This window comes from Drosophila mojavensis, unplaced genomic scaffold, assembly GCF_018153725.1.
Source record: "Drosophila mojavensis isolate 15081-1352.22 unplaced genomic scaffold, ASM1815372v1 contig_277, whole genome shotgun sequence".
Taxonomy (NCBI): Eukaryota; Metazoa; Arthropoda; class Insecta; order Diptera; family Drosophilidae; genus Drosophila; species Drosophila mojavensis.
In genome coordinates this window covers 3,629,233-3,654,451 of record NW_025318822.1, presented here as the reverse complement: position 1 = coordinate 3,654,451, position 25,219 = coordinate 3,629,233, and the positions used below count along the sequence as shown (strand labels likewise).

General features: G+C 41.7%; 4 protein-coding genes across 10 annotated transcripts; 1 reads left to right on the top strand and 3 right to left on the bottom strand.

Annotated features, from left to right (window-relative positions):
• Positions 1-235: 235 nt before the first annotated feature.
• Positions 236-1,701, bottom strand: LOC6574253 (sex-lethal homolog). 2 transcript variants are annotated; one of them, XM_015167350.3, is made up of 2 exons: positions 1,600-1,701; positions 236-1,487 (listed from the first exon to the last, which is right to left on the bottom strand). In XM_015167350.3, exons 1-2 carry the CDS (start codon positions 1,671-1,673, stop codon positions 398-400), a joined length of 1,164 nt encoding a protein of 387 aa, XP_015022836.2. In that variant the 5' UTR covers positions 1,674-1,701; the 3' UTR covers positions 236-397. The 2 variants fall into 2 exon arrangements, with proteins under 2 accessions (XP_015022836.2, XP_002000309.1); XM_002000273.4 differs by lacking the exon at positions 1,600-1,701 and adding an exon at positions 1,556-1,573.
• Positions 1,702-5,344: 3,643 nt separating this feature from the next.
• On the top strand, positions 5,345-10,265 carry LOC6574252 (tensin). Its single transcript, XM_002000272.4, has 2 exons — positions 5,345-7,613; positions 9,802-10,265. The coding sequence occupies exon 1, from the start codon at positions 5,360-5,362 to the stop codon at positions 7,565-7,567; it is 2,208 nt and encodes a 735-aa protein (XP_002000308.1). The 5' UTR covers positions 5,345-5,359; the 3' UTR covers positions 7,568-7,613; positions 9,802-10,265.
• Positions 10,266-12,767: 2,502 nt separating this feature from the next.
• Positions 12,768-24,978, bottom strand: LOC6574251 (F-BAR domain only protein 2). Of its 6 annotated transcripts, none has more exons than XM_044008308.1 (13): positions 24,889-24,978; positions 19,359-19,727; positions 18,722-19,288; positions 18,463-18,658; positions 17,569-18,228; positions 16,327-16,620; positions 15,595-15,703; positions 15,164-15,525; positions 14,929-15,098; positions 13,939-14,681; positions 13,542-13,877; positions 13,250-13,479; positions 12,768-13,193 (listed from the first exon to the last, which is right to left on the bottom strand). In XM_044008308.1, exons 2-13 carry the CDS (start codon positions 19,386-19,388, stop codon positions 13,096-13,098), a joined length of 3,795 nt encoding a protein of 1,264 aa, XP_043864243.1. In that variant the 5' UTR covers positions 19,389-19,727; positions 24,889-24,978; the 3' UTR covers positions 12,768-13,095. The 6 variants fall into 6 exon arrangements, with proteins under 6 accessions (XP_043864243.1, XP_002000307.2, XP_043864244.1 ...); XM_002000271.4 differs by having other exon boundaries at positions 14,929-15,095; XM_044008309.1 differs by having other exon boundaries at positions 17,758-18,228.
• Positions 19,883-24,977, bottom strand: LOC6574250 (lysine-specific demethylase 3A). Its single transcript, XM_002000270.4, has 2 exons — positions 24,889-24,977; positions 19,883-22,694 (listed from the first exon to the last, which is right to left on the bottom strand). Exon 2 carries the CDS (start codon positions 22,686-22,688, stop codon positions 20,004-20,006), a length of 2,685 nt encoding a protein of 894 aa, XP_002000306.1. The 5' UTR covers positions 22,689-22,694; positions 24,889-24,977; the 3' UTR covers positions 19,883-20,003.
• Positions 24,979-25,219: the final 241 nt, after the last annotated feature.

The window sequence follows — 25,219 nt, the reverse complement described above, 5'->3', positions numbered from 1 at the left end:
ATATATATGTATTAGTTATATATATATATATATACATGCATATATAGAGAAATGGCGTCCGTTCGACGCTGACGCGACTACCACATATTCGTTCCTAACCTCTGCGAATTCACGAGCTTAGCTAGCGAATTTTGATTAAATTTTGTTTTGTTAAATATTGGATATAGCAAAAACAGTGAGCTGAAATTTAATTGATTTTCTGGTAACCCAAAATGCGAAATAAAACAAATTTGGATATTTGCACTCAGAGAGAGTGAATACTAATGAAATCGTTTATTGAAAACAGAAAAGGGGTTTCTTATATTGTTATTATCCCTAGAATTATTATTAATTATTAATTATTATCCTTAGAATAGCAGATACTAGGGATCTCAAGAATATGGAACGTAAAAGTTACTTAGGTGTCACCTGGTTTGGGAATGGTGGCAAAACGCTTATAGGGTATTTTACGACGAAGTGCGCTTCTATTTATGATATTTGCAATATCAGATTCTTTTCCTGTCAATCCGGTGTCCAGTGACGGACTGGAGCAGTTAGCTGCCTTTTCTGAAGCCTTGTCTGTGCCGCCAGCCAAGCCAACTGATTCATTTGTTGCAGGTGAGGCAGGGGTGCAGGTGGGGGGCGGGACCACAAAGCGACGACCCTTGTTGGAGTTGATGTTCGTTAAGTATTTGTAGCTGAGAGATGACATGGGCTTCGATGAAGAAGCTGCCGTTGAATCAGCCGTAGACTTGTCCATATCGCCAGAAAAGAAACATTTCGAATCCATGGATTGTTTTATCTCCTCCTTCGGCGAGTCCACGTGAGTATCAGTCGACGGCTCCGATGGCTCGTCGGGCTCCCGATTCATGCCCTTGGACACTGCCCACTCCTTGGGGCGCTTGACCAATCTGACGTGCAGCGGTGGATGGCCACGCTCCACAACAAAGTCATTCAGGGCCAATATAGCCTTTTCGACCGAGGCCCTCATCTCGTAGCGCACAAAGGCAGTGCCCCGCGACTGGTTGGTGTACCGATCCTTGAGTAGGTTCAAATCAACTATCTTCCCAAAGCGCTCAAATATCTCGCGCACCTGCGCCGCATCGTAGCTCAGTGGCAAATTGCCCACATAGATATTGGTTTTCTTAGTATCATCCGAGGAGGGACGAGCCATCGAGACCTTCAGCTTCTTTCCGCGCACTGGGCAACCGTTCATCGAGTTCAGAGCCTTGTTGGCACTTATGGAGTTGGTGTAGTTGACAAAGCCGTAGCAGTGGCTGGCTCCTGTCTCCGGGTCGCGTATGATCTTCACCTGCCGCAGTAGGCCAAAGCTATTGAACAGCTGGTGGAGCTCATTCTCCTGCATGTCGCTTGGCAAATAGTTGATCAACAAATTAGTGCCCCCGGACTGCTGAATCTCTTTGCCATCGGTGACGCCAGTTCGGTTCGCCATATAATTGGAAAATACTGCCTCCTTGTAATTATCCATGGATTTCTTTAAACGGTTACTATATAGAATATTAAGCAAAACAAAACAAAACAAAAACAAAAGCTAAAAATAATCAAATAACTTAACGATATTTTGTTCTCTCACGTTCTCTCGGTTTTTGAATAACTTACGAAAATATCAAAATTGACTTTAAAACAAAAAGCACGAGGCGCAGCAGTTGAATACAAAATTTTGGCATTCTCATTTTGCTCGAGAACTAAGTATGATGTTAGCCAACACTAGTTTATTATCGATCCATCGGTTGAGCTGTCGATGTATGTATTTTAATAACTATCGAGTACTTCTGCGAATTTACAGACTTAAGAGAACAAATTGACTGCTAAAATGTAGTAGTAAATTTAGATCAACAAACTGCTTATTATTAACAAATCGTTTTTTGCCACACACAGCTAAATTGCTATGGATAAGAGGGAAGTGATATCGATAGGTTTTCATATTTTTTAAAATAATTAAATTGACCAAAGCTCTTTTATTTCCATGAAATTCCAATTTATGTCAATTGATATACGAAATCTAAACGCCGTAAGTTTTTAATTAGATAAATATATAGATATATATATAAATTTACATATTCACAGCCTTGCGTGCCAAGATGAAATGAACGCAAAAGCTGCTACCAAAAATGGGAAAAATAAATGAAACCGAGTTTTTTCAGCTGTTTATTTATTTGTTTGCTGATTATGGAATTGTTAAGGACACACAAAGAATGCGAACGATTTGAAGGCTTGCCGCTGTGCCAGGTACATTAATTGGAGCAGGTGCAAAATTTGGTGGAAAGCAAAACAAGCCGAAAGCGTGATCAAGTATGGGGCAATAACGATTCACTTGCTGTAGCTCTTGAATAATTTCTAGGGTATTCCAGTCTCGATGCAGTTGGAAAAGGAAAAAAAGCTTTTGCTCATTGCATGAGTTTTCATATTAATTAATTTCCATTTCCGTTTTCCGTTATCTTGCGCACGCCGATTTTTACCTTTATGCAGACTCAGCAATTAATCAAGTTTAATTACGCCCTAACGTTTCGAGTTAGCCGGGCCTCCACATAGGGATTCTAGCGAACATTGGCCGCATTAATCACTCGAATATGCCCAAACATTTCTCATGTGTGCGAGTGAGCGAGCGTGGGCGGAAGTGCGGCGGGGCCTTGGTATCCCATGAGATAAGAATAAGAGTCTCATAAAAAGGGACGTCTCACGTAAACAGCGCATTTAAATATTTGCCAGGATAACGACCCATTGTCAGATCATTTAATGACCTCTCAACTGAAAAATATGTTTGAAATAATTTTAGCCGAGACACGTAAGGCACTTGTGTTCCACAATAGTGGCACGACTTAGCGAGTGCAACAACCGGCGCAAGCTGTCACAGTCTGACTGCTATGTCCAGTAACAATGAATTGTGGTTGTTGTTGTTGATGAGGATTTTGTGTACCCTGTGGGCCTTATTTCTTAAATCCAATTGGTATATTCACGTAATACCCTAGAACAACTTCATACACCTATATATGCAGTTACATTTTTATTTTTGTATTGTTTTTAATCAGTTTAAATTATTTTGTTATATATTTTTACCCTGTTTTAATAAATAGAAAGATATCAATTTACAAAGCAAAATAATCAATCGAAACACCTATAAATAAATTTTAAGTACATACATACATACATATGTACATACTTACATATATCAAAGTCTATGAAATAATTTAAATCAAAACACATTCGCGATATATAATATCGTTCAATTAATTCGATTTATTTGATGAACTTCTCGACGTTGTTGCTCTCTACGTTTCATTTATCACATTTTTATGTGCAAATCTTCGATTCAAGGATTCCCCATATTAATGCACACACGCAGAAACACTGTATGTATAATCACGCACACACACACGCATGCACATGCGTGTCAACTGATGCCGCGACCTCCAGCTTTGTATCTAATTGGCAGCAACGTTGTGAATGCAAACAATTCACAGCTGCAATTTGACAACAATGAAATACAATTTCGGTGTTTCAGAACCAATTGAGACGATCTTTGTATGCGCAATTGGAAGATATCTTAACATATGGATTGACTGGCTGGGCATTTCCCCCCACACACTAACACTTACGCGCACACACAGCTACATTCATACATATATATACATTCCACATGGCTTTGCTGTCTGTCAAAATTGCCAAAAACAACAATAATGGCAACTACAATAACAACAGATGTTCGAACTTCGAAGCTGCGCGAAAAGGTAAACGAGTTGCGCTCACGATTATATCCAAAGAGAGCGAGAGAGCAATGTAACTGGTTGGCTTCGTTCGTGTGAATGTGTGTATGCGAGTAAGTATGCGCATGTGTGTGTGGGAGGCATGTAACACTGACTATGACCTCAAACCACCCACAGTTACAATGCAAGCCGCTTGCGCTGGCAGCGACGCAAGCGTCAACAGCGATTTTGCATTTTGAAGAAACAATTTTTGCATTTGCTGACGTCACACGCAACAAAATACTATTGCTGAGTTTGCCAATGTTGGTTGTTGTTTCTTCTTTGTTGTTAGTTGGCCGTTGGTTTAGCTGCTTGTTGTTGTGCCCACAAAAGGTGCGCTTACAATTTTCTCCACTTTCTACAAGAAAAATGTGAGAAATCAAAAAGATGCCACCGCTTTGTCTCATTTTGTGTAAGTGTGTGTGCCTGTGTGTGTTTGAATCTGTATTTGTGTGTGTGGCGGCCACAAAAGTTCACTGAGAAAGCAACTTGAGACTGGGCTAATGTTGAAATGAAAATAGACCGCAATTTATTGATAAAATCAATCAAAATGTAGCGCTGATAAGTCTGCTCTCTGTGTAGTATTTTATTTATTTTGTTCACTTATACAATGGCAACCCTTTCAGAACAGATGGCTTGCTGGAGTCCAAAAGGCAGCGCAGTCAACATTGGCGGCGGCATTCAATTGATGCAAAGTGGATGGAAGAACATCGAAAGAAAAAACGTGCGTGGTTTCAATTGACGATAGGCAGCGGGGATGCCAAGAATTGAGGGAAGGAACTCTCAACAAGACGTATTTTCATGCTAAAAACGTTCAAAATGTTTGTTTACAATTTACAACAAAATCTTCACACACACACAAACGCAATCGCGTCCACAATCGAATGGAAGAGTGGAAGAGAGAAGCAGCTTAAATTCTGAATGGGAGAGCAGCAGTGAGAGTGAGTACTGATCGAATAGGTAGTGAATGAGTATCTGTGTTGATCTCTTGTTGTGATTAACGGCTTGCGTGTATGTGTGTAGTGTAAATGTGTGTGAGTGAATAATATTGTGGGGGGATGACATCACCGCACGTTGCTGTCGCAAAGTTCGCACTATAAAATTTTTTATCTCCCTCTCTCTTGCTAAATTTTTGTGCTCTCTAAGTGTGTTGGAGACGCCAACGTAGAGTGCTTGTACTTATGCACATGTGCGTGTGTGCTTATTCGTGGGGACTACAGTGGGCTAATGTAAATAAAATTATACTTATATATTTTTAAATATATCTAATTATATACATATATATAAGAGTAAATCATACCTCATTTATTGATTTTATTATTTTTACTATTGTATTATTCTGATTATTTCAGGCAATGCAACAAGTGACAGGGCTGCGTCGAATGTAAGCATTGTAGCACTGTGCGCTTGCATGTAGGCGCAACAACTCAAACGGATTTAATAGTTGACCAGCAACAAGAGAGCGCCCACCGCAGAGAGAGAGATAGAGAGAGAGCGTGTGCTTGAGCTTACGCCAACGCCAACTTTTATTTTTTACGTTTTACGCGCTCTTACTCGCTGGCTGCTGCATGCATGTGTGCGTGTATCGCTCTCTGCTCTAAACCTGGGGCCTCTCAATGTTCAATCAGTCGTTCGGAATTCGCGAAACTATGCGGTCGGTGTACGAAGATAGCGCTGCCGTCTCTACGGATAGCAGCAAATACCACACCAGCTATAGCTATAATAGCCAAACGAATAGTAATAACAATAATTATCATAAAAATTATAATGGCAACAACAACGGTAATGGCATACCCTATCACGCGCGCGAAAACTCATTGCCCTTTAGCTATGGCAATGCCAAAGCAGCGACGCCGCTGCGCAAAACGCCAACTCCGACGCGCGCCGATAGTTTTCTCGACTTCGATTTTGGATTGAGCAGCAAGAGCAACGGCAGCACCAATAATAATAATAATAATAATAACTATAATAGCAGTAGCAGTACGGGCAGTGATATGATAAAGCCGCAGCCACGTCTAACCAGCCCTCTGCTGGTGCGCAAAACACTCGGCGGCAGCCGTTCAAATACAAATGGCAATACGAATGGTTCGAATACAAATACCGTCATATCGAATACCTATCATTACGGGTCGGCGACGGGTGTACCGAAGCCGCGTGTCGACTTGGAGCAGCTGCTGGGTGAGCGACGCGACAAGGTGTTCAGCGAGTATCGAGTGCGGGAAAAGGAGCGTGAACTGGAACGTGAATTGGAACGTGCTACGGCACGTGTGCCGCCTACGCCACCACAGCGCCGACAAAGCAACGGTCTCAGCCACAACAAGTACAATTATGATTTTGAATTCAATCTGAACCTGAACGATATCAACGATCGCAGTTCGCTGCCGGCGCCAGCGACAGCCCCAGCGCCCTATACAACACGGAACATAGAGTTCAGACAGGATATGGATGTGCCGGATGGTGCGATTGGTGGCACTAGTCGGCGCTTGGAGTCCACACTTGTGGAACGCAATTATCACACAATTAACAACAGCAGCCGCAGCATCAGCAGAGGCAACAACTACAACAATTACCACAGCTTGGAACGACCTCCAATGGAAGTGACATACAAACAGCTCGCAGAGCCACAGTTGGAGCAGCAGGCGAGCATTTATGGCCAGAACCAGCTGCATCTGGAGACGCACACGCGCAGCCGTCGCGATTTGTCGCCCATTTATGCCATCAGAACGAAACGCAACGCAGCTACCGCTGCAGCTGCTCCAAATAGCAATGGCCATCAGGTACAGATACAGCAGCAGCAGCAGGCGGATTACCTGCTGACACCCAGCCCCACTAGCCGGCCAGAGACGCCCGCTTTTCCGGTCACGCCACGCACGCCGTTCGGCAGCAGCAGCTTGCAGCGCGCCTCCCCCACCACCGAGTCCATATACCAGACAATGGCAACCAATCGGCAGCGCCTCAATTCAGCGCCCTCGCCCACCTTTGAGGTGGCACCGGATCTGGTGAAATTTGCCCGCAACTCGGCCAAGTTCTGGTACAAGCCGATGCTCTCCCGGGAGGATGCCATAGCGCTGCTGATGAATGCACCACCGGGCACTTTTCTGGTCCGTGACTCCACCACCTATGCGAATGCCTACGGACTGGTGCTGCGCGTCGCTCAACCGCCGGCGGGAAGCCAGGAGCTGGTGCGTCATTTTCTCATTGAGCCGACGCAACGTGGCGTCCATCTGAAGGGCTGCGATAATGAGCCCACCTTCACCTCGCTCTCGGCCCTGATCTATGAGCATTCCATAAACAAGCTGGCGCTGCCCTGCCTGCTGCGCATACCCGATGAGGATGTGGTACCCGGTTTGGCGTCCACCACGCCGGCCCAACAGCATCTGCTCACCCATGGTGCGGCTACGAATGTGCTGTGGCTCTACAGCTGCGACACGGAGTCGCTGACTGGCAACGAGGCCATACGCAAGGCCATTCGGCAGATGTACGCCCAGAAGGAGCTACCCACGCCCACTGAGGTACACTTCAAGGTCACCGGACAGGGCATCACCCTGACGGACAACACGCGCAAGAAGTTCTTCCGCAAGCACTACACAGCCGACGTCATCTCCCACTGTGCCATCGACCCGGATAACCGCACGTGGAACTACAATGGCAACGAGGCCGACAAGAAGACCATCTTCGCCTTTGTCGCCCGGCGATCGCACAGCTCTAAGGATAATCAGTGCCATGTCTTCTGCGAGCTGTCCGTGGCGCAGCCCGCAGCGGCGATTGTCTCCTTTGCCAACCGCACGCTGCCCGTCGAGAAGCAGCGCAACTACGTGCTTTGAGGAGCGGCCGGACATGGAAATGGGCCACCAGCCGAAGGCACAGTAGGTGAGTAACCAGCGACCTGATGGAGGGTCATAAAGTCTAGGCAAATTGCTCTTGGTCTAGGGTGTGCCAGCCTTTGACGTGCATTCAATTACAGTAGACACCCTTAGAAGGGAAACAATCTTCATTTCAAGTATTTTATATGGGGTAAAAATAAAAATGAAAATACAAATTTATTTCAACTATATATTGACATGCCAAAGATTTCAAATTAAATAAATTTTATTTGATTTGATGGATAAAATTAATACGTAATTAACAAACAAAAGTTAAAAACTAAATTTAGTTTGCCAAGATTTTCTTTTACATTTCGAAACTTATTTGTTAAAGAATTTTTTATAAAATGTGTCTTCCTTTAAAATTAAATATCAGGTTAGAATAATTATATTGCATACATACATATATATATATGTATTTTATACAGTACAGTAAACCAACATAATAGCTCCCTATATAAAAACTATCCTTTGAATCAATTAAATTAAACAATTTATAAATGCTCAGAGAAGTCTATATAAATCCATTAAAAAAAATTATTTTGGATAGGAATATCTGTATTACGAATACCTCAGATTCCAGACTCTTCTACAGTATTCACTACACATTCAAATGTTCCATCATTTTTAGCGTCAAACGGAAAACAATTAAAATTGTTTCAGTTTCTTAGGCGTTGCTTTCAGCTTTTCCCCTCGTTTGTTTATTTACCATATAACGAACGCCCCACACAACCCTTTGGCTGTGTTTGTTTGTTTTATGGCCTTCATATGCATATACACACTGTAGCCGGGCCATATAAACATCGTCTAAAACACATTTCGTTACGTTAGTCGCGAGTTCTTTTTCGCAACGGAAGTTTGTGCCATGAGTCAGTTGCCCAAAATATGATGTAGAATACAAATTGGATTGATTTTCGATCTAGCTTAGATGATTATATGGTAGCCGATTGCCTAATGGGCCCACACACACCTACTATGTAGAACTACATTTAAGGCACTACGTTGTTTACCTATATACATAGGCGTACATATATACATATATTCTTGATTAATTCGCTTCACCGCTTCACGGTCAGGCGTTGCGGTTGCCCGATAAGGCTCACACAGTTCCTAACTGTGCCTAGACATGCTTATGGACGACTTTTCCTGATTACTCACATATCGCATAACACATTCGCTATCATTCGTCGGCTCAATTTGTCGCTGTTCTATTATAATAAAGTTTCAGACAGCTCAGCTCGACTGTAATAAGTATCAATATAAATGATTGCAAGTATCTGGTTTCGATTAATTTGACTATATCTTATCACAAGTGAAAGTTTTGCAACATTCTCGAAAGATTGCCCAAAAGAGTATATATTAAGTTTGTTTTTAAAAACATATTATATAATGAGTAAAACAGTATAAGCCCAAATCATTTTGAATTGAAAAATGTGCTTTATTTCCACTGCATAATAACACTTTATATATACATAATTTGTTTTCCAACACTTCTAATCCGATTTCCAGAGTTTCGAAATAGCATTACAATCTTTTTCAGACTCTTCAGCATCAGCATCTGTTAGATCATTAAGATATCCTTCAAGAAAATCTCACACATTTCAAGGCAAACTAATTTAATATCTTTTGGAATTTCTCGCCAACGATAAAGACAAATAAATATTGTTATATATGTATGTATACATTAGTATTAGCAAGAATCGTATATAGCACAAATGTTTAAATAAATTCTGTGGAAAGACACATTGAGACGTCCGCCAATTGCGCATTTTAGAAAACGCAAAAGCGAATGGGGCGAACAAATTAATTCCAGACGTGTTTTTGAATTTGATTTTGTTTTCTTTTCTCTTCTTTTTTTCGATTTTGCCTTTTGCGATTTCACTAAGTTCGCACATAAAAGTAACAGTAAATTTAATAGAGAATTCTAAAAATAGAAACAAATTCGCTTAAAGCTTAAGAGTAAACAGACGCCAATTCACTCTCTTTCTCTGTATGTGTATGCCCCGCTCTACACCCCCTACCCACTCCTCTCTCTGACCCTGTCGATTAGCCCGATCAGACGATTCGTTTGATCTACAATTAAGCAATTAAAGTTTATATATATATACATACATACATATATAGATTATACAGATTTTTATGCCCTTTTTTGCTATACTAAATACCATTTTTCGCAATTTTGTTTTCAATTTCAGGCGGCTTACCGTTAGAGCTGAGCAGTGTTGTACAGCGAACATAAATTAGAAATGCCACGTAGAAGAGCACGAACATTACACGAAAGCTACAAGCAATAACAAAATATAACAAGCAAAATAAATAAATTAACCAAAATGATGTCAGTTAAAGTTTGTCGGCCAGCTAACGCACAGTGGAGCAAAGATAATAGGTAATACGACAAATGTTAACTAAATGAAATATAAAATAGTAATTTAAAAACAAATTGTACTTCATAAATAAACTATGTCAGTTCTCTACATCCTTGTACATATTTTACCTAAAATAAATATTGTAAATATGTGTGCTAATTTCAATTATTCAAATTCATTACCTATTTATGAATTATATTTTACATACATAATCGAATTATTATTCATTGAGCCACTTTGCTCCACTGTGCACAGATTAAAAACGAATAAAGATACCTGAACGAAATAAAATATGGCATGTGTGCGTATTTATTTTGATGTCTGTTTATATAATCTAGTGTTAAAGGCTAATATATATCAGATGAAAGCTAATCTATAATCTATAAAATACCCATGTATCCATACACATTTTTTTGATACACATAATCTATATTAAGAGACACGAACGTAATAAATGTTAATTTAATTTACAGCAAACATAAAAAAAGGAAATTAAATGCAAACCCTAACAAAAGTTTGCCATATAATTTATAGAGCTATACGTAATATTTACATATATATATATACGATATGAAACTTTATATCTATAATAATTAATGTGTGCTAGTTTAAAGATCTACTAATGCAGTCAATATAAATAAAGTGCAATGATGTTGAAGATAAATATCCCTAACAAATGCAAATATTTTTCTTCTTATCTAAGGATGTTTATCTTCTTATTTTAGATACCGTAAAAATAGTGAAATAGTTATTAAATCAAGAGTGCCTGACTAAAGGATACTCTGCACCCAGCTCCGAGCACCTGTTCCACAGATGGTCTAGCTTTTAAACACATACACACACACATGTAGAAAGCCGCTGAGTTTGTTCTTTATACAGCTCTAGAGCTATGAAAAATTTAAATAATTTATTCAATTCAAGCACTAAATAGAGATCTTCCTTTGTCTTTCTGTATGTATTAACTTAATTAAATGTTAACAGCTTGTCAAAATTTTCAAATATTAATTGTTTTCATTCACCTAACGAGACGAACACTAAATTTTGGGTCTCTTTGAGAGTTTAAAGTTATGACTGAAAAACTAAAACCAAATATCGATTCTTTCGCTTCTAAGATATTTTGAGGAATTTTTCAGACCACCTCCAGCTATTATTGATCGACAGAGCTCATCTTTCAGAACCACGAGATCGGTTAAGCCTGAGCTACCCACCTATCATTAAACTGTGATAGGTGGTTGCATAATATATATAAATATATACTCCATATATTATTGAGTAATTCCGGAACTGTGGTCAATAAATAAATTATTTGCCTTTATTTTTAATTGGCAACATCTGTTTGTAATTTAAGCCCATATTTTTATTGTCTTTGCCAGTGCGTTCCAATTCCAAGCTGCAGTACAATGGGCAAATATCAACAGACATATGTAACAATTGTTGTGGCTGACGCTTTTGTCAAACAGTTAAAGTGTCTGCCAGATATATATATAGATATATAAGGCTATATATTGTATATGTATGTATGTCAGTAAATATAAACTTGTCGTAGCTCTAACGTACACAATGGCTGCCAGCGACATTTGTTTTGTAATTTAATCTTATCGTTTGACAACTTCTATATAGATATTTCCCATATAAAGATGTATATACATACATATGTATCTATATGGTTAACGTATATATGCACTTAAATGCTCTATGTATCACTCGGAAGTTCTAATAGGTTTTTTTATCCATTAATTGTATAATTTATTGTGTGCATAAAAATTCCGCAACATTTTAATGGCTTAATGCATTTTATAACACTACAAAAATAATAAGAACCATAACAGCAACAGCAGAAGGCAGGAGCCAAAGCGTGTCAAGTGAAATGAAAATGCGACCGGCTGACGACCTTGAAATCAATTTGTGCCATGATGACGTCATGCGTCAACAACAACAAACAACTGGCGCAACAGGCACCGCAGACAAGCCAACGACAGCTGTTTACTGTATGTGCCTATGGGTATATCATTTAAAATAGATCTCAACTACAATTTACAAGCAGAAATTCTATGCATAACTTCGAAAACACTTTGCACCCACGAAATTTCTTTAGATTTCTATTTCATTAGTCGCACGCGATTATTTCATTTTTTTTTTTTTTTTTGCTGCAGCTAATTTCCTTTTTTTAATGGCTCGCCGAAAGCGAAACCGGTCTGTCATGTTCTCTTGCTAATATGCGTGTGTGTATGTGTGTTGGCGAGTGTATTTTCGTTAATTAAGCAACAGAAAAACATCTGACGCTCTAAAGCGGCGCCAACGCGCTTTGGTGACATTTTTCGGCCTTCTCTTATGCGTGCGCTGATGCGCGAGTTAGCATAAATAGCTGTCTAGACAGCTTCTATAGATTTAAACTAACCGAATATGTAAGTATTATGTTATATTATTTTTATTTTTCATCTAAATATTACGCACTTTGCTTTATTTTCGAAAACTGTATATTTATCGATAACAAAACCTGTGTATTGACATTTAAAATGGGGAAATAAGCCACAAGCGCGCGATCTGTTAACATAACAGTCGATTCTCTGTTAAAATAACAACATATAAGTGAAACAAATTGCTGTTAAATTTTGCATTCGTTTTAATACATTTGGTGTTGTGTGAGTGTGTGATTGTGTTTACAAAAGTGAACATAAAATAAACGTTCTTTTACACGCTGTACTATGTGGTGTATGAGTGTGTGTTGCTTTGAGATATCTACATAGCTACATACATACGGGTTGTTCACATCATATTTAATTAAACATAATAAATACATTTCTAAGCATATCATATATATATATAATATATAGTGTATATAAATATAACAAATAATACATCCAGTTGTTACGGCTACACTAAAACAGGCCATCCAATTCAATCAGATTCAACAGTACAAGTGATACAAAAATACATTATAATGATAACCCAAAAACGGAGAGTAGCTAAACACAGGTGAGTCCACTAACATCCACATCCACATCCATTCAATGCCCAATACCCTACTGCCGTATTACAAAATTGGTTGTAGTCATTTTCTTCTTTTAGTTTTCAGGTTTTAAATACGTATTTCGCTAGGGTTTTAACAAGCGTATTGTCTCACTAATTCGATTTAGCTGAATACGGACTAGTCGATCCGACCGAGGGCGGTGTGGGCGTGGCACCGCTGCGTATGCCATCACCCTCGCAAACGTATTTGCCTGTAAAGCAGAATACATAAGAATTGACTTTACCAATAGCAGAGAAATGTACACACCCGAAACAAAACGTCTTTTCACCAAGGACAATCGATATCCGCCTCCTTGCAGTTCAAATTCAATGCCCGAGAGTGTGGTACCCTCACAATTGAACTGTGCGGCCAGCGTGGCCGGCGTTGAAGGCCCATCATTCAGCTCGAGCCGTGCACGAAGCGTACCCACGCCGCCATCCTGTGAATTCTGCGATATGTCCGTAAAGTTCCAAACCAAGCGATTCGATTCACCCAACCTGAATAACAAGCATTGTAAGTTAAAGACTGAAATGCATTCCTGCCAGACGGGTCGACTTACCAGGATGAATGCGGCTTAGACTGAACAATGCGCACGGAGCCATTCACCGGCACAGAGAGTGTGACATTCAACAAGGGCGACGCGTTGGCCATGGCATGATTATTGTACTTGTAGTCAACCTTGAGCGCCGTGTAGCTCGGCTCGCACTTCCAGTAGCTGACCAGCTGAAGGGGACACGAGCTGGCGCCCGGCTTGGTGCGCACCTGATATTTGAGTATGTCCACGTTGTAATATGAGGCAGTTGGATTTTTCTCCGCCTGCCTGCGCAGCAATGCTGTCAACGCAGGCATATTAAACTCCAACAGCGTGCTCAGCGCGCTCGACTGTTGACGATCTCTGTGAGAGAGTTGGATTAGAGCAGGGAGTTGGGAGTGTGTTTAGGGTTCGTTTCACTTACATTTGCACAAGTTTCCCGTTGGGTACAAGACTCTCCAGATTTTGTACTTGCTTAATGCGAAAGCCCAGCTTAGCTGGATTTGGATTATTGGCTAACAGACCGGCAATGCCGGCTGGGAATGATAGCATCATATCACCGGACACCTTCACCTGGCAGCGCGACTCGTCGCTGCCCCTGAAATAGGCGTGTATAATCTCATGGAATGCCACAGCAAGTGGTATTGTATCCGATATGCCGATTGTCAGTGGCGACGGCCCACGAGACGAGCCCATGCCCCCAATGGCGGTGCGAAACTCTAAGCTGCCAATGCTGTCCGCTCGATTCATTGCTGGCGCTGGACTCATCCGTCCACGTCCAAGGTTTGTTGCACCCGCAGCAGCCGCCGCAGATGCTGCCGGGCCAATGGCAATCATATCCGAGCGCCGTGAAGGAGGGCGCGGAATGGCAATGCTGCTGCCACCAGATGTGGGTGTTGGTATCTGCCGCCCTGGCGGCTTACTAAACGTAGCCGATGCTGGCGCCGAGACGCTCACTTCGCCCAGCTCCGAGAAAATATCGCCCAAGTCCGCATACCGATTGTGGCTAGTATTGTTGTTCGCATTATTATTGGAGAGCGTGGGACTCTGCAGTGGCGCATATGGGTGCACGCTTGCCGTGGGCGTTGATGCATTCGATATCTCTGGTGACTGTTGACGAGATGCAGGTGCGCCGCGTTGCCCACCTTGCAGTTGTTGGCTATGGTGCTGTAAATAAATTAAATTTCATGATCATCTTTTGACTCGCATTTAAAATTATTCTTCAGCAGCTGTTAACGATAAAAACTTAACATTTGAAGTATGCATGGCAGCATTACACTCTCCTCAATAACAGCCAGAGTGATTTAACGCTGACTGTTAGAGCTCAACATTAAATGTTAATACCAGAAACTTTTATGAACATTCTGTTAGTTAGTAGTAAATGCTGTTTTATTTTATTTAGTAATTAACTTACCGCAAAAACTCCAGTGGGTGATAACGAAATATTCTCGACAGTTGCTCTCAGCTCATCCACGCTAGCCGACATGGGCGCCTGTCCATTGTTGAGTGGCTTTATCTTCACATGAATGCGTCGCTTGTCGTTATCCGAATCAGAGTCTGAGTCGGTGTAGAAGCTGCCAGCTGCTAAAGGAGTTGTACGTTTAGTTAACATGCAGTATTGCTCAGACAACAGAAAACGTGTGGCTTACATTTATCGTGGCCCTCCTCCCAGGCTATTTCCTTAGCTGGCTGTATGCTAAAGCCCTCTTCGTCCACTTCGTACCCACCTCCACCGGCATTGGTTCCACCGACAGCACCTGCGCCCGCTGCACTCGCACTAGCTCCACCCACTCCAGAGTTGCTGCTGGCATTGGCTAGAGCACCGGCTACAGCCACGCCGCCCCCGCTGCCACCCATGCTACTGGCGCCCGCCGAGTCAACGCTGCCTTGGGCCGAGGTGGCGGACAGGGCAGCCAGCCCACCGCCTGCGCTGCTGCCGCTGGAATTTTGAGTTTTCATGCTGCGTCCGTGATCATCATAGTCGAGTAATGTGTTATTCCCCCGATCCGCACTGCAGGTAAAGCGTAGATCGATTTAATTGCATTTTCAATTGTTTCATAATTATTAAAATGCTTTTTACCTGGCCAAACGCTCTTCCTGGATATTGTGATCTGCAGCCTCGTTGTCTTTTTTCTTCTTGGATTTTTTGGTTTTCGCCTTATCGCGTCTACTACGCAAAATGCCCGAAACTATTTCAAATTATTCAAAAATTAGTTAGTTAAATCGAAGCTTAATTGCAATAGCAGTTCTTGGCTCTACAAGGACAGCAAGCTCTACAACAAACATTATGAGCTATACTATATGCAAGTCTAATTCACAAATTTAGCAAGCTACGCAAATTCACATAAAGTTCAGTATTTAAAGACATTCTGCTTGGGTCTACAAAATGCATATGGTTAAAAATATGTTCTCAAACAAATTTTAATTTTAAGAGTACTTTAGTCTTTTAACACTGAACTTTCTTCGTTTTAAAGTGCGTAGATTTACTCATAGTGTTGAGCAACAATATATAGAAACCGTTCATAAAGATTCTTAACTCAACTCAAACACCGCCATGGATAAAGTGCAACAAATGGTTTAGTGAACATGTTAGAGATATTTTACAAAAAATAAATAGCCGTGCAAAAAAGCATTGAAAACTTGTGCTTAAACTTAAATATACATATATATACGTGGATATATGTATATATATATATATATATATAGACACATATGTATATATAGTTATGTGTGCATTTGAGATATGGATTGGATTGGTTTCGGTTTGTTGTTGCTGGGAAGGTAGACACTGTATGTTTATTTTCGCATTTACCCTGAGAGTTTGATGTGAATATATTTAAAAGTGACGTTGTACGTCTGGACGTTGTTGTTGTTCCTGTTGGCGTGGCTGCGTTGTTACCCACTGCAGTCTGTTGTTGTTGTTGTTGATGTTGCTGATGATTTAGATGATCTTGATCGTTTAATGATTTCGATAATTGCTGATCGCTTGTCGTTGCATTCAATTGTTTTCTATCAGCTGCGCTAGCAGTTGGTGTTAAGACCTCATTTGGCTGCTGCTGCTGTTGTTGTTGTTGTTGGTCTTGTTGTTGTTGCTGCTGTTGCTGATCTAAAGTTTTTAATTTCAATTAGTTTGATCAGTGGTGCATGGATGATCAAGTCGATATTGAAATGAATGGTTATTCATTGAATGAATGAATGAATGAATGTTGTATTCGATGTTGTCGGCGTGCAAAAAGCGAGACACAAAAGTGCAAAACAGAGAAGCGTTGAAAATATTGTTAGTTGTTGAGCAGTTAATCATTGTAGTGTACGTGTGTTTCTGTGTGTGTGTATGTGTATTTGTGTTCGTGTGTGTGTGGGTGGGTGTGAGTGAATATAGGCTGTTAACATTTAGCTTTTGGCTGGTGTTTGAGTGTACGTTTCGTAGAGTACATAAGAACATAAAATAAACGTAAATAATCACAAGTGTATATACATGAGTAAGAAATATAACAAAACATAAATATAAACGAAAATTTAAAAAATTTTAACACTCTAGTGTAATTGTTTTCCGGCGGCACATCAAGATAATGCATGGTTAAAAAATACATATTACAAAAATAAAATAATATTCATATGTCAGCAAATGCTTTGGAAAATCTTTAGAAATACTTTCAGATATAGATAGATGAGTACAGCATTGTTATTTAATTCGGACTGAATGGTTCGAAATATCTAAAACAAGTCCATTTTTAATCTAGGTTGAGCAAATTAACTTTGTAAATAGGCTGTACATTAAGAGAATCAAGTCAACGCTAACGTATCGGCTTAGTTCTTGATATTACTTCATCGAATTAGATTTACTGGAAACAAGTTTTGCCCTTTGAGTTATGCATTTGAAAGTGGGATGGACAGATAATGTAAATTTAGATAGAAGACAGAATAGTTAACATACAAGAATTGCAGAATACAAGATATACACATATGGATAGAGACTGGTACCGTTGTAAAGGAAACAAATGAAAAGCATTAAGAAAACAGAGCATTAAGAAAGAAAAATAATAAGAAAATGAACCTTGACTACTAGTTGTATCCAGAAGCTCTGAGTTAGGGATATTTTTGTTGGTGACATTGGTGGTGAAATTATTTGTGCCGGTTGCTGTGGTGTTGTTGGTGTTCGAGTTGACGCTTGTTGTTGTTGTTGTGATGTTCGTGTTGTAATTGTTGTTGTTGGAGCTGCTACTGTTGCTGTTGCCAGGCATACCGAAATTCCCAGCGCTAACAGAGCTGGCGCTCTGCTGCGGTTGCTGTTTGCTGGCCGTCGGCAAGAACCAAGAGCGCAGACTCTTTACCGTTGACGTAGCGGTGCTCGCTTGTGGCGGCACCGGCGGCGGCGGCTGTGCCCCCAACGTTTCCGGCGAAGTGGGCCGTGGCGATGACGGACCACCGCCCACGCTGCCCAGCATCGCATCGTCTACATAGGGAATGCTTCCGCTGGCCGCACTGCCGCTGCCCAATGAGATGCCCGCAAGTGCATCGCCAACACCGGCACCGCCTCCGCCCCGTTGGTCCATCGAAACCAGACTACCCGAAGCTGCTGCTGCTGTGCCACCCGTACGCAAAGCAGCCTGAATGCTGGTTGCCGAATTCGAATTTGATGCCGCGCCTGTTGCCTGAGGCGGCTGCTGCAGACGCGATGCATTTGACAGCGGAATAAATTCCAGCTCGAGCATCTCTGTGAGTAGATCAAAAAGATTTGAATTAGTATCATTAAATATAGTTTAGTACTACTTGATTAATTAACATGTATGTAAACCATATATGCTGCTGTTATTAACATATTATTCATAAGCATTAATTATTGATCAAGTGCTGTTATTGTCTGCAGAGCCGACAACTGTTATTAAGCCTGCTTATGAACACTATGTTAATAACAGCTCTGAAGAACGATGTAATAGAGTAGACGTACCGGGCTTCTCGAGACCCGTGTATTTATTTAATACAAATTGCTCGAGTAGCTTATCAACGGACATGTCCACAAATTGGCGCTTGAAGTCCGAATGCACTTGTCCGACCATATCGTGATTGTTCTGCAGCATCTCCAAGTAAGTGGATAGAAACTCTTTCATCTGACGCAGATGCACCTCCTCGATCTCTTGGAAACGCTGCAATGCAATACAGAATTTACTATTATATTGTATCATATTACAATTTGCAGCCTCACATACCCTGCACGTTTGCGTCATGCGTCGCTCAAACTCGTTCTTGATCGGATTATGCTTCTCGAGTAGCGCTTTATAATCCTCCTGCAGTTTTTTAAGTTTACTCTCCAGCTTCTCGGCATCCTTGTGGGAGCCATTGTCTTTGCGAAGCTTTTCCAGCTCGAGCACCTTGCTGGCATATAAATCGCGCAGCTTTTGCACAGCAACTGTTGATGTTTGTATGGCCTGAACGCACTCGAGCGTGTGCGATTCCTCCTCTTTGACGCACTTGTGTTTCTTGTGCAGCTCATCGGCGTACTTGGCCACATCTTTGACCAGCTCCGTCAACTTCTGCACCATTTGCATGTGCAGCGTTGACAGCTTTTCCGCCGAGGTGCGTAATATGGTCCAAACTGGTGCAAAGGTGCTGTTCAATGTGCCCGTGCTGGCCTTGTGGGCCAACTTGGACATCATTTTCGAGTTCTGCTCCTCTATGTTCGATTTCTCGCGCAGAAACTCTGACAGCTCCTTGCTGGCCACCAGCCCGTACTTCATATTATGATACAGCACATCGAATCCATTGTTTTTCTCCCCCTGCACCAAAAGCAATTGACATTTCAATAGGAATAGGAATTGTTACTTGTTTCCATTAGCAGCAACTCACCCAAAAATAATCGTTAAAGTCCACCGTCATTTCGCGTGTGTGCCTTAAAATCTAAATCTTACAAAATTCTAGGGCCCCCGGAATATTTTAAAAATGCTTTGCTGAGCTTCGCTTTAGCTTGTTGTTGGTTATGCCTTTGGCCTTATTGTTGCTTTGCTTTGTCGTCGTCGTGGCTAAATAATTGACTTGGTTACCCAATCCCAATTCCAATCCAATACCTAGTGGCTCAACAGTAGTGTGGAGCACAGTGGCACAATGCTGGTTGATCCCATCACCATCTTTACCATGATCATAAAATGTTCCGTCTTCAGTACGCTTTAGACGCATTGGTCTTAGGAAATCCCCCTTATTTGATATCCTTGACAGATGCTGCAATAAATAAGATATAAACGTAAAATTAATGATCTTTTAAAATAGTTGGTATTCAATGAATTTTATCTGAAATTGCAATACTATAAGGTTCATGGGTACAGGAAATATTAATGAGAAAAACAGAAATTCCTCTAGCAACAAAAATTCAAATATTCAGTGTTTTTTTTTTTCTTTTTTAATATAAATTAAATAAACACATATTCCGTTTATAAAGTACATTTTCAGAAGCTTATATAATACTACTAAAATCCTAAACCCGAAATGGAATCGCATCTACTGCCCAGCCTGTGCCTTGGCCAACTCCAGATCGATGCGTTCCTCCAGGGCACGCGTCAATATAGTGCAACAGTCCTTAATTGCATGATAGATAATGTTCTTGATCTGGAGTTTGTCCTCGTGATTGGTGTGCGAATGCGAAAGCCGCCTGAACTCATGGGTCAGATGATAGCAGTGGGTAATATTCTCCGGGGAAACAAAATCCTCGGCTACCTTGATGCAGTTGTGCAAGTTCTGCACCTGGTGCGGTGCACCGGCAGGTATGAAGACTGCATCGCCCAGGCACTGGACAATCGGATAGCCCTCGACGCCATACTCCTTGAACAGGCGCGCACGCAACTTGTCGTCGAGATACCAGTTTTGGTCGTGTATGGGATCGTGGTCCGGCTCCAGCCTGAAGCCCTTCTCCAGGGTGACGCGATTAAGCAGATCCCGTATCTTGTCCGCATCGCGTGCGGGAAAGATGTGCCACAGTGCGCCAGGCAGCACATCCGGCGACTGGCAACGCGCCCGTGTGATATATTCACAGCCGCCCAGTGCAATGGCACGCTGTGTGGCCGCCAGCTGGGGCTTGCTGTCCTCATCCGTGGGTATGCCCACGTAGACCATTATGTTGACTGCGTCCGATATGTCCAGATGCAAATTGGTGGTTCCCTTATCCGGATGCAGTGCCGAGCCATAGGCATTGTACATCTTCGGCCCCAAATCGGGAGGCACAAACATTTTGGGTAAGCAGCTGGCTATGTTGAGATTGCCAGTGCGCAGCGTATACTCGGGCATGGGCAGACCCCTCATCAGATCCGCAAAGCGTGTGGGCAGTATTTCGGCGAAATCGTCGCCCGGCGGCCAATCCTTGAGCTTCAGCAGCATTGGCTTGCCATTGGCGTCGAGCAGGCGCTTGTGCATGCACTGGAAACCCTCCCAAAAGTGGCGCATCGGCTGATTGGGCACCAAATTGCCATTCAGGCAGTTTATCAAATCGTTTGGTTTGTCTCCAAAGTCACGGCAAAAGGCCTGCGGATGCCATAGGTCCAGATTGAGCGAGCGAGCCACCTCGGATATCATCACCGGCTGTCCGCATTTCCACACCTCTTGGAAAAGTACCCGATTATCGGGATGCATGGGATCGGTGAGGCGCAACAATTTGCCATCGCATAGCCATTCATGGGGAACACCCGGCGCCAGTTGCGTCGAGTGCACCAGGGTCATGGCGCGTGGTGGCAAGAAGCGTCGCAAGCCGGCGAGGCCCTTACGCAAAAAATTGATGTGCTTGAAGTTATCAAAAGCGCTGGTGATGGGATCCTTGCCGAGTGTCTCCTTGGTCCAGACGCGACCGGGCACATAGTCAATGCCATTTTGTCGGGCGAATTCCAGTTTCTTGGCGTGCAGCTGCTCCAGCCGCTGCTGCTGCTGCACCTTCTGAGCGGTGGCCAGGGAAGAGGCGCTGGTTTGCTGCTTCAGCTGTGACTCCTTGATCATGTCTTGAATGAGCTGCGTCAGCTGCTCATCCTTCACCTGCTGTTTGCTGAGCAGACAGCCGCACACTTGCGGCACCTGCCACAAAGTGCGCACCTCGTGCAACAGACGGCCGAGCACATTAAGTGCATCGCCTGCAATAATTTGGGTCAGCATCAGCTCGGGCAGCGTATGCTGCTGCTGCTTATCGCTGTCGGTGCAGAGCAGCCAGTGGTAGGCATCGTAACCTCGCTGAGCCTCGACTCGCCGCTTGTTTTGCAGTCCCTCCTTGCGATCCTTGTAGCAATCGATGCATACACCGAAGCCACACTTTCTGCATGTCCAGTGATAGTTGAATAGCGTTGTATCGCAGACATCGCAGATTTCCCGTATGCCCTGTACGGCTTTCTTCCAGGCAATCGTACCGTCGGGATTCTCGTGCAGCTTCAACGCCTCCGCCTCCTGGCGCCACAGATAGCAAAACTGATCACCGGCATGCAACAAAATGTAGCGGCACACTTGTATATCCATAAAGCCAGCGGTAGGCGTTGTCTTCGAGTCCGGCTGCCAGATTGCGTAGTCAGCGCTGGTCGGCTCCAGGTAGGGATTGGGAAATCCTGCAACGCTTAACTCTCCTTCGGCATTGTATTGGAGGCGTCGAAACTCGTAAAAGCGACAGTAGATATCATTATTGCTGTTACCGCTGTTGTTATTGCTGTTGCTGCTGCTGTTGCTGTTGATACTGATGTTGCTGCTGCTGCTGCTGTTGGCTTCCGCTGCTGTTGCAGGTGACGCTGCAGGCAGTGTATGACGACGTCGGCACTCGCGACATTTCGGTATTGGCGTCGAGCTGATCAATTGCTGTAGCTTAAAGCAGGGCAAATGCTGCAGAAAGATTTGGCAGCTGGCGCGGTTATCGCGGTCACGTTGCTGTTCCTCAATGCTCAGTTCAATAACATTGCTTTGCGGCGGACGCTGCTGCTGTTGCTGTTGGTGTTGATGCTGTTCTTGTTCATCTTTCATGTCCGTTTGAGGTTCTGGTTCCAGACAGGCACGTTTACAGCTGTTATCGCTGCTGTTAATCTCATTAGATATGTGTATCTCGATTATGGATTTCGGCTCCGAACGTGACAAAGCGCGCTTTCGGCACTTGTCGTCACTATTTGATAACGGGGTTGCCAGACCGACGTTAGCTGTGCCGATGGCTGCTGCTGCTTCTTGCGACATTGCGAGCTATGAGCGTGCAGAATGAGCGAGAGAGAAAAAGGGAGAGAGAAAAAGCATAATATGAACATCTCATAATTTGCCAGCTTATTACAAGTTTGCGTTTGTAGCCGGCTTTATTTTGCTTTGTAATTTGTGATATGCTTGCTTAGTTAAACTATAAATTTGTTGTTGCTGCTGATGCCGCATTTATTATTATTGTTGTTTCTTTGTGAGTGGTATCTTCTCATGCGATCGTTGTCGATAACATTTATGATACGGTACAACTATTACATGCTGTTAAAAGAATTGCCCTCATATGAAGGCTTTTTCTTCGTTTATTTATATATATACTGCATTGGTATTTTCTGCAGTCACATTAACCTATCTCAGAATAAATTCTGTACAAAATATTCTTATTATATATAACAGCAATTAAACACATTAGGTTAAAAGACTCAACAGCGAATTGATAATTTGTCATAAATTGAAATGGGGCGTTTGTTTGGTTGTCGACGCATATACCTTGCATATACATTTGTGCGCGAGTGTCTACCTGATAAGCATAATATAGTAATGCAAACACCCCCAATAAAAAAAAACTATTGACTCACCCATATACAACAAATAAATAAGCACTATATATGCTTTGCAGTATTATAATAATCAAAACTTGATATAAATATATATATAGAGAGAAACAGGGCTTCCTATTTTTGCGACACTCAGCGCTATTTTTAGGCAACATTTGCTAATTACGCGAGATGGTCATTAAAAAGTACACACAAACATATTGATATTTGCATCTACATACATATATATCCACACACACGCACCTACAATATGTTCACGTGCAAATTTTTAACTTCATTATGATAAAAACTCCCTCTCTCTCTCTCTCGTAATCTCTTCTCACAAATATGTTCAACAGATGTCAGTATCATTTGCCGCATATCGATAAATTTACTCTTTTGTATCGATTTATTATAACCAAACAGGGGTGGAAATGTATATATGTACATATATTATATGATTTAGACATTTACAGAGATTCACTAATTATCCAAAGTATGACAACACTAATATAGCCAAACACACATCGTTCTTCTGAGACGCGTTGAATTAACCTTGGCTGACATAGCACACAAAACACATACAGACGCATACGCCCTTGTAGCAGTTGCGATAATGTTTTGGGCGTGAACCGCAGCGAAGCCGCCACAGCTGCCGCTGGTGCTTCTGCGTGTCTTATCGGTAAAAGCGAAACAGAAAGTTAAAGAGAAACATGAAAAGAAAAACTTTACAAAGCGCTGCTCTGCATTCAACAACGGCGACCTCTTCCACAGCACAATTGGCGAATAAATTCACTCTCTGTGCACTATATTATTGACCTTTCAATTAAGTTGACTTTAGTAGCGCCAATTGCTCGTTTTACATAAGAATTGAACGAAAGGCGTTAAATCAATAATATAAATAACAAAAGTGGTGGTAGACAGCAAAGACGTGCTTTCATTTAAATACATACTACACACATACTATATGTATGTACATACATATTCATATATATGTACACATATATAAATAACTATGCAGTAGAAATAGTTGGCACTAGACTCCCTTTTAGGTCGCACGACAACACCATCCTCATACTTCTTTCTTCGTATTTTCTACACGTATTATGAAACTGGTAGCAGCTACAGTTAATATGGTTTAACTTTTAATGTTAATGGCCAATCCAGCTGATAACAAGCACAACTCCTACCATTTGTAGCGTAAACACAACAGAAGCACGACAACACTGTTGTGGGATTACTACATCGCCTACTCTCGCCCACTCCTGATGTGTTGTTTTGTCAATGAATGAGTCGCTTTTTTCAGTGCAGTGGCCATTAATCGGTTTTGAATAACGAACGATTTTACAATTCACTTTGTGCTACTCGCTTCCTTTCAGCAATACCGATTTAGTGGCATTTTTATTTTTTATCAGTTTAAATTGTGTACTTAATAAAACCAAAAGCACAAATACACGCACGTATAGTCCAAGCATATTCACACACACTCACCACACATGCAGTTGAACGCTGAAGCGTTCCTGCATACCAAGTATATACATTTGTATAGACATATGCATACATACATACATATAGATTTGATTGGGGACGGCATAAAACTAATAAATTTTCACACAATAATTATTAGAGTTTTGACATTAATTAAAACTTACATTTTATTATTAAATATTGCTTAAACACATCCACATTCGTTTTAAAATGTTTGTCATTTGAATATCAAACTCCTTGTATATAGAATGATAATTTTTTCACAAACGCGCACAATTAACATACACTCACATAGCAGAACGCGTCGTACTTCTATCTGACTAGTGATGTGCCAATATTGATTGTTAGTCAACAAGTGTTGAATAACATATAGTGTTGATAAATATGCTATAAATTTAGTACACAAGGGACATCAAAATTTTGAGTATTGGGTTTTCACTGCCAAAAGACTATTTAACTGTAAAGATATTGTCAATATATGTTGAATGGACTGAT